At 40.7% G+C, this 16,081-nt stretch overlaps 1 protein-coding gene across 4 annotated transcripts in view; it reads right to left on the minus strand.

Moving 5' to 3' along the window:
• Positions 1-9,842: 9,842 nt before the first annotated feature.
• Positions 9,843-16,081, minus strand: part of pdzrn3b (PDZ domain containing RING finger 3b) — a 98,437-nt gene continuing 92,198 nt past the window's right edge. For all 4 annotated transcript variants that reach the window (XM_067588306.1, XM_067588305.1, XM_067588308.1 and 1 more), the window contains 6 exons: positions 15,417-15,504; positions 13,814-13,912; positions 13,440-13,502; positions 13,097-13,198; positions 12,739-12,855; positions 9,843-12,248 (listed from right to left, as the gene is read on the minus strand). In XM_067588306.1, the coding sequence (XP_067444407.1) occupies positions 10,737-12,248; positions 12,739-12,855; positions 13,097-13,198; positions 13,440-13,502; positions 13,814-13,912; positions 15,417-15,504 (1,981 nt within the window). In that variant the 3' untranslated portion in view covers positions 9,843-10,736. The remainder of the gene's footprint in view (positions 12,249-12,738; positions 12,856-13,096; positions 13,199-13,439; positions 13,503-13,813; positions 13,913-15,416; positions 15,505-16,081) is intronic.

Consider the following 16,081-nt stretch of genomic DNA (forward strand, 5'->3'; position numbering starts at 1 on the left):
AGACCCTTCCACAAACACAAACCAACTTTCATGTATTTTGCTTCATTTACTTCTCTAGTATTTCGCATCTATAACATAATCTACTGAAATGTCAAATGTCAAAATACAGCTATTAATGTGACTCAGGCAGGTCTAAAATGTGTTAGATTAATGCTTGAATCTTACAATAATGTTGTGCAGGTGTCACTGAATGTATCCAGGATTTTGAAGAAACATCAGTACGGGTGTCCTGTTTGTTGCCCAAAGCTGGCTGTGTGTCACAGCTGGCTGAAGCATCACACAGCAGCTGAAATGATAAATGTGTCTCCAAACTGAGAAAGAGGCTGTGCGCATTTACGCACGTGACATAGCAGCAGTAACTTCATTAACACCGGATCGGTCAGGATCTGATGGTAATAAATGTTCTATGTTTTGCTACACATCTACAGTGCAGCTGTTACACACAGATTCAGGTTTATATGGTGGAATTGTTTGTAATAAAGCAGCCCCTTACTAAATGGATGAATCCATACAGTAAGGGGCTGCTGTATGGATGAGTTATTTTTATTTTCAAATCCAATATAAGCCCACAACCCCACTTGATCCCTCCAATGTCGGACTGTAGATTTCGCTCTTAATATAATTCAATATCAATTCAATATCAATCAATTCAATATCAAGCCTCACAAGCTTGAAGATTTGAGGAGACAGAGAGAGAGAGAGAGTGCATGCAGTTAACACCAACTATCTGAAGATGCCAATAACTCCGCCCTAATTATATGTGGCAATCAGTGCTGGTGCTGTGAATCAGACTGTTTTTGCAATGAGGCTTATTTGCATAGAAAGGGGCCAATTTTGCACAGAATGTATGAATATTATCTAATTTACATACATGCAAATGGAACAGGCGCACCATGATGCTATTTGCTTGGCAGTGCAGTTTGTGGTGCATTTCACCCTTTGTGGGTGCTTTGTGAATCACACACTATCTTATTGTCTCATTTGCACCCGTTTAGCAGCATCAAAAGCCATGCAATCCTTCTGTGGATTTAGCCCAAAGTTGTTAAATGCATTATCTTGTAGTAGTAGGATTTAGCATGGCAAGATTTAGTGTGTGGCATCTAGCGGTGAGGTTGCATATTGCAACCAACTGAATACCCCTCCCCCTCCGCCTCCACTTCCAAGCGTGTAGGAGAACCTACGGTGGTTGTGAAACTCACGAAAAACATGAAAGGTCCTCTCTAGAGCCAGAGTTTGGTTTGTCTGTTCTGGGCTACTGTAGAAACGTGGTGGTGCAACATAACAGGCTCCATGGAAGAGGAGCTGCTCCCTATGTAGATATAAAGGGCTCATTCTAAGGTACCAAAAACACAACGATTATTATTTTCAGGTGATTATACACTGATTAGATGCCACTAAATCACTACAAAAGTAGAGTTATTTGACCCTCAAATGTTAACTTTTAATAACTCAATGCAGTGTTAATGAGCATTGGGATTTAACTCAATCACAGCTGATTTGTTATCGCAGAAGAGTAAATTATCAACATTAGAGAGAGTAATATTTACACTCTCCAGTTATTTAATCTGTAGTGTTAAGTTTAAATAACACTATACAGTGTAAGTGATTTTTTTTACTGTATTTAGAGTTAGTTTAGCATTAGGGCATGTGTCAATTTAACATCAATTCCAAATGGGACCAAATACACTCGGGAGTAGTATTAAATTGAACTCTTTAAGTGTTACTTTAACACTACAAAAATTACTGTGTAATCTTCTCTGTCTCCAGCTCTGCAAGGAAATGCAAATATGCTTTGGAAACACCGTGACATTGCCAATATACTGATTTTTACTGTCGATGGGAATGATTACTAGAAGATGTAACCTCATTCACTTCCTCTTTAAAAGTGCTGCTCAGACAAACAGTGAAAAGTCATGACATTTGGACAGGGGTCCCCCTCATCCAATTTTTATTGGCTTTCCGAAGCTAACAATCAAAAAGTTATCCACGCTATGGCAGAGCCTCTGAACATTTTGAGCATATATATAGACAGTGTGCAGCGTCTGTAACTAAACTTCGATCTGCTCGTTTTTTGCTGGCTGTGGTTTTTCTACATTCATCCAGTCGTCCTGTTGTGACAGTGCTGTACTTAACACTTAATGATGTAGGTGTTATCAAGCACCGCACTCTGCACAGACTCTTTGAACATGAGCACTGATACGCTCTGCACAAGGGTGAGATAAATCCTGTGGATCCAGTGGGAGATGTGGTGGTACAGAGGAATGACAGCATGTCTTTCCCTCTCTTTCTCTTTTCCTCTCCTTCCTTGTTCTGTTGCAGCCATCCTGTTGGCCGAAGCCTATAATTTGGAATGTGTACAATGGAAAAATTAGCTGTCAACCAATAAATCTGGGGAAAGGGAGCCATAGAGGTTCATGCGATCTGACCCAGGAAACTGCTGTGAGAATAGTTGTGCAGAGAGGGACGAGCTGTGGGAGGACGGACCGCTGTGAGTTATGGCTCCGCTAGGCCATAAACAAAACACAAGGAAAGGGGCCTTTGAAGCTAACAAGACCATGCAAGGGTCAAATGCGTAGTTAGATGTGTCTTTGGCATTCAAAGAGTTGGCCCGTATTTTGCATTCATCTGATGGAAAAAATGTACAAAGGTGAGACAGTAATGTTTTCAAATGAGGGTGAAAAGCAAAAATCAATGCTCCACACAGAAAAATCATGCTTCTTTATTGGCAAGTGAATAAATTACGCTTCTGGATCCATTTGTAACAACTGACAATTATAACAAACGGATTTCCTTTATTCTAGCAGAACATAGTCGTGTCATTTCGGTGTCATTTTTGAAAGGAAGTCCCATTCCTGCCAGGCTTCTGTCTGGTTAAGGGGAAGGTTAGATGACACACTCGTTCCTCTTGCTGACAGGGTACTTGTTGCCTTATTGCTGGTCCTGACCTTTTAGTCAAAGTGCAAAGAAATGTCTCAAAGACAGAAGCATCAGCAGCACGAAGGCTCGGCCACAGATTATCACGGTGCCACTGCACAGTTTCAGTCTATTGTGAAGGTCACTCAGAGTTAATGGGGAAACTGAACTTTCAAATAATACTTTCTTCTTTGACTTTTAAGTCAAACATGTTTTTTTTTTCCTTTTCTCTCTTTTTCATATGGAGTTTCTTAAAAGCCACAGATCTTGTTGCTGTTTTTTGAATTTCATTGACGAAAGGCTGCAGACAGACTAATGTGCATATTAACACACTTACAAAGACATTATGTTCCTTTATTTTGCATTTCAGATTTGTCATTGTACACTAATGGTCTGCATCTCCTCAGAGTCAGTCACAAAGACAAATACAATACTAATATAGACATTAACTCATCGTGACAAAACATGGTGGAGGTCATGATTATGTAACTCAGTGATTTTTGCATGTTTTCCTTGTATTAAGGTTACTGTGTAGGTCCCCTTATTGTTATGATGAAGCAGTCTAGGTGTGAATTGAACATTCTATATAGTCAACTGGGGTTTTGGCTCCTGGGAAGCAGAGTTCAGGCTGAGCTGCCAAAAGACGTGCCTTTTGTTTGTTTTATTATAAGTTAATTTTCTGAGTTATTTTCCTTGTATTTTTTTGTTTGTTTGTCGTTATTTTGCCTGAGTTACACGTGTAATGGAGAGCACTGTAAATAAATATTCACCTTGGTGAAATCAAGATGTCTCCTGAGTCTGTCTACCTACCACCTTCCATGACAATTTGAGCTACACTACTTTACACCCTGTAATTTTAAAACTTTGTTTACTGATCAAATACCTGCAAAACCAATGATATTCCCATCAGCCTCAGCTAAAGTGTTGGCATGCTAATATTATACATTTGCTAATATTAGAATGTTTACTATGTTCACTAAATGGAGAACATGGTAAAAAATTATACCTGTTAAACATCAGAATGCTAAAATTGTCATTGTGAGCATGTTAGCATTTAGCTCAAAGCACCGTTGTGCCTAAGTAGCATCACTGAGTCACTAGTGTGGCCACATTCTTAGTATTTAAGATTTTTCAGTTAAAATGGGAAATGAACCAAAGAACATCAAATCATTCCTTACCCTTCCCTTTGTTTTAATGTGAAGACGTTTTATCCTTCATTAACTCATAACCTAGATTTTTGTAGTTGTATAAAATATCGTGTAACTTTGTGCTCCTGACTGTTGACAGAGAAATTAAGAAAACATTGACTGTTCAAAGATGAACGAGATTCCATAAAGTTATGGTACAGCATTGTGACTGTATTACATGCGGTTGATGCTAAAACATGTCAGATATCTCTCTTTTTGGCAGTGTTTTAAGGAATGTTTATCAAGAAAGATACAAGAAAAATATGATCAATATTTTGCTTCTGATAATATACTACAGTTTACCTGATAAGCCAGATTCCTGCATGTTTTCCAGGCTTGTGCACATTTTTATCATATCTTCTGCAGGTAAACAACATGTTCCAGTGTTCTTTTTCTTCCATTACTCATTGTAATGTCTCTTTGCTCTTCCAATCTCATGCTTGTGATGAATCAGAATAGCTTGTGCATTTTACGTGCGTGATATATTTAGTTACCTTTGGAGGTTTGCTCATCTTTCCTGGCTGTCATGTGATTTCACAGCAAACATGTTTTTTCGTTGATCAAAACAAGGGTGATGACATGACGATTAGACCTCGTGTTTCATCGTTGCCATGTTTGATATTATTGCAGGCAGAATGAAAGATGAAGTCAATTAAGATACAGATAAGAGTCGTTTACAGTTCTTTACAGAAGCACTTGGGGTTCACAGCGTCCCAGTGCTCAGCTCACTCACAAAGTGCTGTTGTTTAATTTCACAAAGGAAACATTTACAAAAATAGAAATGGGTTTCCTCGCTCATACCTGTTTTTATGTTTTAAGACCTCTTTGAAAACCATATTTGAGGTAATAAATGGGTCAGTTTATAAGGGACGTCCTACAGTACATAAAAAATGTTTAAGTTAAAATTTTATTCACACAAACTGTAAAATTTCTTCAGTTTAAGGAGAAAGCCACATTTCCTTTTAGTGAAACCATAAATCCAGAGCTGTTTACACCTAGCAGGGTTATCACAGTGATCTTATTACTATGGACTTCAACCACTGATCAGTCATGCAGGTCAAAGTCAGAATGATTGTTCTAGACACAAATATTCACTCATTAAAATTTGGAAAACAGTACACTAATCCCTATTTCATGATTGCACCTGGTAGTGAGTGCTGGTAATTTATTGCCTCAAGGCAGAAAGTAATATTTTGCAATATTTTCATTTTCCATGCAGAGCTCCAGTTTCACATCAGCAATTTATTTTTTTGGCGCAGCTTTAAGTTTCATTGTGAATATCACATTTTTTAGGAAAAAAAAACTTGAGAAAGTAAACAGCTCAGAGGACATGACGGCTCCACATCTAGCACCCTAGCTTTTTGACTGATGTTCAGACATAATGTAGAGTGTGAATATGTGGTTCAGCATTTCTTTCTGTTTATCCAGCAGTTTGATCTCTTTAATCCACGATGTGAGACGTGCTAACACAGTCTCCTCACCTGCTGAACTTGCTTGAGCAATGAGGTGCCTTCGAGGTTTATTGTACCAAATAGAAATAAAAACATGGTTGTATTTTAATGTAGGTCATACAAAAAATCAGCATCTACAAGTTGATGTTTACCAAGTCTTGTCAATAGTTCCCTGAATTGATTTCCAGTGTCATCTTTCAAAAATTGAATATTGTGACTATGATGGTCAACTTGTAAATGTGTGAAGGATATTGTCCAAGCTCGCTGAGCAGGTACCTTCAGTCTGCACAATGAAACAGCGTCAGAATCAGCAGCACTCGTGAGCAGCAGAGGAGCCGCCTCCTTATCAGTTAATGGATGAATACACTGGAATGTCGGCCTGTTCTCCACACTGACGTTTAAACTGATGAGTCCTGCTCTCCAGCCCAAACACAGGACTGTCAAACTGGTGGGGAGACAAACGCTTTCATCCCAAAGATAATAAAAATACATGGGAGAATCAAAGCCAAGTATGTGATCGACTAATCTCCCAGCATTCTGTGGTGGAGTTGGGAGGGGGGAACATCCCAAAATTGATTGCTAGAGCTTTTTGTTTGCCTTGCATGCCATATTGTTATCTTCCATTAAAAGAGTGTGTACAGAGTCTTGTACCCAGACATAAATCACAAGGCTTGGGTTCGGTCAGGCTTAAGGAGGAGTAATCAATTATACTCTACCAGACATAGAGGAAGAGGCTGAGCTTGCACCTCCAGCTGCTCTCATTACCATAATCATCCCCCCTAAAGTGGTGCAGATTCAAACACAGAGACAAGAGATGAATTCATGAACTATCAGGCATGACAAATAATACAAACTGAAGACAGCACCTCAGCATTAGTAAAGGAATTATAGTTGTTTAGTATAAAGTAAATCTTGTTTGAAATAAATCATGCATTGACAAGTGTCTGTTTTATGAGAGGAGGATATTTTGTGGTGAGGTGTAGTTGGAGGTTGTAACAGGAGTCAACAGCCATGATCAGACACTGTGTCAACAGATAAACCTCAAATAAATCCTAATAAAACTTTAAAGGGTCACATATCAAAGTCAGTTTCCTACTCATGCTGGGTACTCAGCGTGTGATAACACCTGTGTCTTCTGTGGTTTTGGAGAAAGCCTGATAAGAATTACTCAAATGACATTCATTGAGTAATCTGAGGTTGGGCTTTGAGACTACAGATTTGTAATTTTTCTGCAAATGTTGTAAATGTAGTTAAGAGAACAATTTTTAGCCTGCGTTACAAACCTGGGGAATGTAGTTGATGTAGACATTTACCAACCAGGGAAAGTCTAAAGAAGCATGTTATCAGGTTGCATGATGGGTAGTGTAGGATCCTGGATTTTTGGATCTTGACCCATAATAGGAAGTAAAAATCCAGATATCTTGACCTCTGCTGTTTCAATTTTGTAAATCTGTCTCTTGCAATTGCTCCATATGTATCAGCTTTATCAGAGTGGAATACTAAATTGCTGAAGTGCCCCTTTAAATAGTATGTTCAGAAGATAAACAGAGTTCAAAACCAACAATTTAAAGCAGCTTTTTTTTGCTCACTTAGGGGCAGCAGAACAAGCTGTAAACACAACATTGGTATAATTACTAAAATTTGGTATGTCTAATGTGTTGGTAAACAAGCAGACACAGAGAAAAGTAGCATTCATTTGGAGTTGTGTTTCTGACCACCTGCTGAATGTCCAATATTCACTCTCCTTTTAGCTCTGTCTTTGGTCTCCACCACCTGATATAGCTCGCTCTTTAGCCACTAAACTCCCCACTATGTTCACCAGCTAACCGCTACATTTGTTGAGCGCTTTTTTGTTACAAACAGCTACTAGTTCAGGTTTAAGCTCATATATAACTGAAGCATTACAAACTGATATGGGTGTGTACTTGAAAAAAGATACAAGCCAAACTCTGAAGTGCTGAATTAAAAAATGAACCTGGGTATGAAACAAAGCACGACATGCATGTTAATTTTGCCCCAATTGTTGTTGCTTCATTAAAAAACAAAAGTTATGTTTGATGGGAGGTAAAATGACAAAAATAATGTATCAGCAGAGACCGCGCGCTGCCTTCAGTAATGAGGCGCTGAGCTGCTAATTGAAGGATCATGTGGGACTGAGGGTACGAGGTCCCTCTAACAGATGGTAGGAGTCTGGAGTCAGATAAATAAACCATTAGCCCAGCATGGAGATATCACCATGTGAGGGAGCCTCATGCCAGCTTCACTAACAACTTGGTTACAACATGAAACAACATAGTGTAATCTCAGATCTTAGTTATGAACTGATGGATCACTTTGCTTGGCTGAGGAAGAGCAATAAAAGATGATTGAGGGAAGCCACCATTGCAAGACCCATGTGAGGGAAAGACAAAAGAGATAAATCTTTGTTGTCAGCCTTCAGCTGCATCAGATCTGGACAGCAGGGATCTCTGCTGATTGGATTGTTTTACGCTAACGCCAGCCTGACATACTGTTGCCCTACTTGGGCTCTGACATGAAACAGACCAAGCCAATAGAATTCTTTTTGCCTCAGGACTTCTACTATCATGAATATAAGTTGGCAAATAGACGTTACATGAACAGAGAGTCTGATTCTGTGATTCCATTAAGAATGCATATCCTCTATTTTAAAATGTATTCGATATGAGAGTATGGGGGTTTGTATTACCAAATTCTGCACAGTCCAATCTGTCATCTGAGATGGTGATAATACAGCTATAAAAATAACCCCAATTTCAAATTGAATTGATTAAGCAATGACACAAAAGAATCAAGGATTCAAATCAAACAAGTGTTAAAAAGCCTATTGACCATCTTTGGAATGACATACATAAGTTAAGAGGTGGAGTGACACATTCCTGTGTAATGGGAAGAAAGTGCTGTACTGGGAGCAATGGCTTGTGAAGGTGAGATCAGTGATTGTTTATTTACTTATGTTAACAGAGAGAATGCAGAAGTGTGATGTTTGATTCTTACACCCCATTTCTTCATATAATTGTGGATTCATTTACTGTTAGAAGTAGTGACATAAAAACCTCTTTTGTTGAATGTCAATATTGAACACAGGAATTTAACAAGATCTTATTATGTGAAATGGCACCTTACCTATTACCTACTATTACCTTTACTTGTTTGTCTTGTTTAAGGGATATTGTAGGTCCCTCAATGGATTATTTCATTAAGTATCAGTTTTTGGACACTTAGGGGCAGCACTCCACAACAAACTAGGTTTGACAAGTTGTAAATTGCTATGGCTAACTTGTTGAAAAAACAGTTGCCTATTTATACATTCAGCAGACACAGAGCTGCATTAGCATTCATTCTCAGTTTCTGGTTACCTGATTCATTCACCTACTGGTTCTGTTTGACTCTTCATGACTCCTGAGGAAGACATATCTGTCTATTTAGGAGCTAAATGTTCCACTATGTTCATCAGCTAGAGCTGTTTCACTTAAACAGCCGCCTGCTGCAGCAGAAAATGAAGGTGATTTGAACCAAAAAAGTAAAGCTGTGGGCTGTAAAACCAAAACAATGAGCTGAGAGAAGCAAAAAGGTTCTCTGTTATTTTTGTATTTATACATATCCTGTGTTAAATGCCACCCTTGGCTTTATGTTCCTCTGACCTGATAAATTAAAGACAGGATCACAGGTTTGTACACATGAGTTCATGTTAAAGTTATTAGTATTAACTGAAACTGAGTAGAAGGATTATGATGAGAGTAAGAGGAACCTGGCAGGGATTTATGCTCTCAAAAATAATGGGATACATTTATATAGAATCATTGCTGGGCTGGTTTCTCTTGAAAAAATGTGTCTCAAATTTGAGTTTGTTCCTGGTTTAAAAATATAATCCAACTTTTACTGTTAAAAAAAGGTTAAGGTACACCATCTGTAATCAAATTTGTTAATAACAAAACTACCACCAATAATCAGGCTCACTTCTTGACTATTGTTGCTACAAACACATTTTCATTACTGCTTATGAGCCCAGGAGGAGCCAATTGGATCCAACTGGATTTAATGTAAATGTAAACTCTGAGTCAAAACAGTGGAACATCAGCAGTAAAAAAGAAACTTCATTCACATTATGAGCTGTATGCCAGAGACTTAATAGTTCAGACTGGTCCCAAACACACTGTCATGCCTGTTCTACTGCACACTGTTCATTCAAGTTCATTCATATTTACTCCCTGACTTACTCTGGACCAGGTGCATCCAACAGTTCTTACAAATGACAAAATCCAACCACGTGAAAGCTCATCATATATAAAACAATAATTTATTATTTCTCTCATTTTACAAGACATCAAATTGTGTGGCTAACTAAGGATTTGTTACGCTGTTATTCTGTTCAATACATGAAGCCCTAAGAAAGCAAAAGCGACTACAATGTGTGCTTCAACAAACACTGACATTTCAATTTCAACAATGTGAGAAACATCTTTCTCTAAACATACGTACATACACAATGATCTCACATTATGACGATCTCTACAATATGGAACAGATGGTATGTCGCTGGTGGTATTAACTTTGGGAAATCAGCACCATTAGGAGAGAAATTAAAACTAAAGAAGTGGATTTGTTACAAAAATTTTATTTTTTTAATTTACAAAAGTCCTTTTGGAAAGGATTACGTGTTCTACCTCGCAGGAAAATAGCAATATTTTGTTTCCATAAAAGCATCGAGTATGCAAAACCGTAAAATACTGATAAGAGATATATAGTACGAACAAAATAATGTAAAATAGTGTTAATGCTGGTTGTTTATGTATGGCACACGGTCTTTACACACTTTCAAAACCTTCCAAAAAGTCAGATATTGTGTTTTTGTTTCCAAAATTATTCAAAAGAGCAAGCACAAAGGTAGAAAAGGTTATTGAAAGAATTTGAAAAACTTTTCCAAAAATCATCCTCACAGCCATGTCCGATTCATGTCAAGTCCAACCATCATTTAAAGGACCTTCTCTTCACCACAGCAGAGGAAAATGTTCGTCCAGGAAAGGCTTTCCTTATTTCCTATTTACAAAATGTTGCCACATTGAACGAGGCAGGAATCTCTACCCCAACTGGTAGTGTCCTATGTACAGTCCATTACACTCAGTCTGTCCTCTGGCTGGCCTGCCACCTGAACTCAGAGCAGGACTTAGACTGTGGTCACAGACAGGAGTGAGTTGTAAACCCTTGTGCCGTCTGGTGACTTGGTACCGTGGGTCAGCAGTTCTTGGATGGTCATCCAGTTGTCAAATATTTTCTTATTCCTCTTTTTCATCATCTTTTTGTGGCTGAGTTCTATGATGTTGGGCTCTTTTTTGTCCTCTGGACCGGCCTGCTCCTTCAGACAATCGGCTCGGCTCTGTTTCATGAACTCGCGGCGCTGCCTCTGCTCCTTGGCGCGGACGGCGTGTTGCTTCCTCTCCTCCTTGCTCCAGTAGCGGCCCATCTTCAGCTCGCTTATGGCGTCATCGTCTGTGGTCATACCGCTGCGCTCTTCGTGAATACGCAGGGCTCGCTCCCTCAGCAGTTTGTCCCGAACAGGCCGCTTGGTGATGTAGCGTGTACCGTCGCTGCGGATCTTCACCTTCCACTCCATCTTGGGCTCCAGGTCATTGGAGGAGATGTGGTCCCGGCACATGCTGACTAGACTCATCTGGCTTTGGGCGTACTCCACGGCGGATTTCTGCTGGATCAGCTGCATGTAGCTCTGGTAGTGCTGGGCGTGGGCAGGGATGTGGGCATGCTTGTAAGGCGAGTGTGGTTGGGAAAAGCTCCGCCCAGACTTACTGGACTCTCCCAGCTTCCTCTCCTTGCTCTCTGCCTGCAGGGCATCTGGATCCTTGGAGGAACCTCTGCTACGGCTGGAGCCACAAACTTCCTGGACAGGGGACAGGAGAGGTTTGAGCATCCTGCCGTTTGAGCTGCTGGAGCCAGACGCTCCGGCCTGGTTCTCTGCTCCTCGACGGAGTGAGTTGTCTGGAGACAGCTCCAGAGTGAGAGGGGTGCTGCGGCAGCTCTCGCCAGTGTTGTAGGCACTGGAGCTGTCTTTGTCTGATTTCTCCGGCAGCTCTGTGATGTCTGAGAGCTCGTGACGGCGTGCGTCAATGCTAGTGTTGTAGTTGCGGAAGCCGCTGTTGTGGAGCATCCAGGACTCACGACACTGCTCCCTCAGCTGCTGCATCTTGTGAGCACGGACGATATTCAGGCACTCCAGCTCGATGGTGCGCAGCTCCTCGTTGAGCAGCTCCAGCTCCTTGTCCACACCCTCCTGGTCCTGTCCTCCTGCCCCGCCGCTCTGGCAGTACAGAGCCTGCGCTCCACTGTTCCTCATTTGGCATTTCAGCTCCAGGAGCTCTCTGAAGCGCTCGCACTCATCAGCCGGGATGCCCAGGAAGTCGGTGTCAGCGTAGTCTGCAGAGATGAATGACTCGCCGCTGAAGGGCAAGTCGGTGCTGCCGAGGGTGTCCTGGCTGTAGGTCAGCATTCTGCAGCTGCCCAGCGTGTTGGAGGCCGTGGTCTGGTCGTCAGCGAGGTTCTCCTGCTCCGAGCTCTCGTCGTTTCGCGTGCTCTCATCTGTGCGGCCAACCCCGCTGTCCTTCTCATGGTGGTTGGACAAAAGTGTGGCTGTGTCTGTAGTGCCGCCGTCCTCCTCGTGCTTCTTCTGTAAAGACAGACAGCAAACAGCTCAGGAATAGTTCTGCATCCAAGGTGAAAGAAAGTGCACTGAATGTGGGTGGAAAGTGTTATAGGGGGTACATACACAGGACACTTTGGTAATTTTATACAAAAATATAAGAATTATAATTTGGGTTAACACTATTTTTAGTATGGGTAATGTAGTTATGATTGGAATACTGTAGAATATTAAGATTCTACTACTACACAACAACAACTTTTAACTTACATATAACTGTTCATGAAACCTTATTTAAAAATACACCTAAAACCAAAGTGCTTCCCTTCTTTTTGCCAATGTGCTTTTCTACATGTCACACTCTCCATCTTCTGCAAATGGAAAGACAGCTGCTAAAAACAATTGAACAGCTGCTACTCTCTGCAGAATTGGCTCAGCCAGAGTAATCTACATATGTGTTAGTGCAGATTGATAGTCCTTCTTTGCCTCTTCACGCTGTGTATGTGTGTGTGCGTACCTGCTGCAGCATGCTGGCAGTGAACTGCATGGCCTGATGGTGCTGCTGCTCCAGCATGTCCATGTGGAGGTCATCCAGGAAGTCGTTCCTGTCATCATCCATCCAACCCTCGTCCAGCTGAGACACAGTGGGGAGAGGAGAAACATCATTAGACGCAAATATTCAACTGCAGCAAAGTTTTACTAAAAAAAAATAACATTTCTGAGTTACAATTTCTTTTGTTTAATGGTTTGAGACAGAATTCACTTTGGAGAACAACATATTTGGTTCCAAAAGCAACAATGTGAGGTTTTAACATGAAACGCCTTGTTGTCATTAACCTTTACAGAGTTCACACCCATAATGACATCCTAATTACCTGGATCTCTGGTCTGGCCACCAGCAGAGAGATGTTCTGGTTCCCCTCACTGGTCAGCAGCGCTACCGCATCCTCCCGGTTTTGGATCTCAACGCCATTGATCTTGAAGGACAGAGAAAAGAAATATTAGAATACCTGATCCTTTTAAAATGAAATAACTGTTTCTACTCTTACAGCTACATTACATTCTAACCACCACCTGCAAAATAAGTTTAATGTCATCAAATGCTAAAATGTGAAAACTACAGCTCTCAAAGTAGGTAAAATCCTTTTTAAAAAAAAAAATATTGGTGATTCGTTTACAAGCAAGCAGCTTCCTCTGCAGAGATTATAGAGATCTTACCTGGATGATTTTATCCCCTTCTCTAATTCTGCCATCTTTTGCAGCAATGCTGTTTGGATCAATCTAAAGTAAATAGAGAATAAAACATAAAAAGAATAAATCAAGAAGGAGGTTAACATCTGCCTGATTTTGTCCACCCACAGAGCACCCTGTCTTGTGTTTTACCAATTCATTTTTGGCATGCAGGTACATTTCTGACTTAGAGCAGAAGTTTAAAGAAGCTTCACTTCCTAAGTCACCAAGAATGATCAAAAAAAGAGATGCAACAATCAGAGAGTAAGAAAATGAAATAAAATTGGAGTGAGGGAGATGTATAATATATAATTTATAGAGCGCCCAGAAGTGATTAGAAAGAGGAGAGCAATACCACATACCTCACTAATGTAGATCCCAGCTTCATCCTCATCATCAGTCCTGTAACAGATTGTCAGGCCAAGCTTGTCTTGGATGTTGGCTCGGTACAAATCCACCTCCTGGTGAGACACATGGACAAATTAATATCCCACACGTCTTAAGTAATTGGTTTTTCCCCCAAGATTGAGGAGAAAATAGTTGAATTTTTGCCCATGTTTGTCTGGACAGACTAAATATATCGACTACCAAATGGGATCACGGAGCAACAGTGATCTATCAATCACGGTAATGAATCTTTCAGCTGGACACAGGGAAGACATTGGCTTTCTCAGAGGCCCACTGACAGAATGAGAGATGATGCAGTGGACTGCAGACGGACAGAGTCCCGTTTTTCACTTGTCAACACCTGTAATCTCACAGATACAGATAGAGATACTGGCTGTGCTGTTCTTTGAGGGCAGAGGACAAGATCTGCGAGGGTTAAGCCCCCAAAAAACTGGGTCGCGGCTGAATGATGAAGCGCCTCTCAAAGGAATAGTTTTTACATTTTGGGAAATATACTTATTGGCTTTCTTGTAGAGAGTTAGATGACAAGAAATACTGCTCTTTTGTCTGTATGCTAAATATAAAGCTACAGCAAAGCGAGCAGCCAGTTAGCTTAGTTTAGCATAAAGACTGGAAACAGCTAGTTTTCTCTATTCAAAGGTCTGGCACATGACCTCTCGTAAAACCTCAACTTGTTGTTTTTACACTTTGGTTTTTGCACATATTAAACAAATGAGGTATCACAGAGTACATTTCAAAAAGAGAGATTTTTTCATATAACCAACTTGCTTTAATTCACTACTAGTAGTCACTTGGACAAACGTGATATCTTTTCTGATCAAATTCGAAACAAAATGATTGACAATGAGTGACAAAGCATGATTGCGGGACATTAAACGAAACAGATTCTGACACAAACACAGCATCACTAGATTGTCTCTCTGCCATTCATTTCTATGACAAAGAGTCACTCTACAAGGACACTGAGGGTAGTCAGTATTAGTCTGCTGTGCATCTGCTATTAGCCGCCCTGATCTTCAACTTTCTGTTCTCTTGTCCTCATAGCTGCATGGATATTATTAATATCAAGCAGTAGGTGGCTGGGGTTTAGCGGTAGAGGGGGTCAGGGTTGACGGAGGTCACTGACGGAGCACAACAAAGGCTTTAGAGTCCTCTTACCCCTGGCTACATTATGGCCTCATCCAGGCATTGTTAACGTCCATCATCAGATTCATCACTGCAGACCTATTATTTGTGCCATCTAATTATCCACCGGGCCTCGTTTCGAAGACTTATTAGGCCTTGTCACTAATAAGTAATGATGTCACCGTTGTGCATCTGCTGGAACAAACCAGCTATTTGATTCCTGTCTGGCCTACATCTCAGTGTCTGTATGTAGGGAGGAGTGCCCTATCAATAACTATGATATATCGGGACTTGTGGCTGCCAGCAAGGCCATTGGACTGGAGACACAGAGGCTGCCACGGGTCTGCTTATGGAGCAATAATGCACTGCTTTCCGAATGTAGATCTTCATTGAGAAGACAGTGGAAAAGGAGGGAAGGAGGTGGTGTTTTACCTCATATTCCAGCTCCTCACGCTCTATGTCCTGCTGTATGCCCTCCAGGAAATCATTGGGGTCAAAGTACGCATGCCCAGGAGGATGCCTGAGAAATGAAAAAGAGTTTAAGATAAACTGAAAAAGACTGGAATGCTAATTTAACACACCCACTAACACATTTGTCAATCTGGATTTAATTTCGCCCCAGAGTTTGAAAATTAAATGAGAAGCAGAGAGGAAATAATAGGAACTGAGTGTAGAAATCACACTTGAATCAGATATATTGTAGCTATACCCGGAGGATAATCACAAATTAACATGCTGCGTTATTAATTTGACTCTCACAAATCACTTAAAGAAATCACGATTATTCATTAAAGGGCAACTGCTGCTGCCACAGAGTAGAAAATGTAGCCAGACTCTCAGAGCTCCGGGGCCTAAAACACACACAGAAACAACAGGCGCAATTTGGGAATATGCAAATACAGATGAAGAGAGGCATCATTTTAATGTGGCTGTATGCCCTGGAGGAGCTGTCATCTCCTGAAAGTGACAGGGACATTTTCCCCCTCAAACTTCAGACACATCCTTTTTGATCACAGCGGTGTGGTCTGGTGAAGAAGATAAGGTGTCACTCTCTTAATTAACTGTTAGGGTGAAAGGTCTGATTGTTTCTAAGAGTT

The sequence above is a fragment of the Thunnus thynnus genome, chromosome 4, assembly GCF_963924715.1.
Source record: "Thunnus thynnus chromosome 4, fThuThy2.1, whole genome shotgun sequence".
Classification (NCBI taxonomy): Eukaryota; Metazoa; Chordata; class Actinopteri; order Scombriformes; family Scombridae; genus Thunnus; species Thunnus thynnus.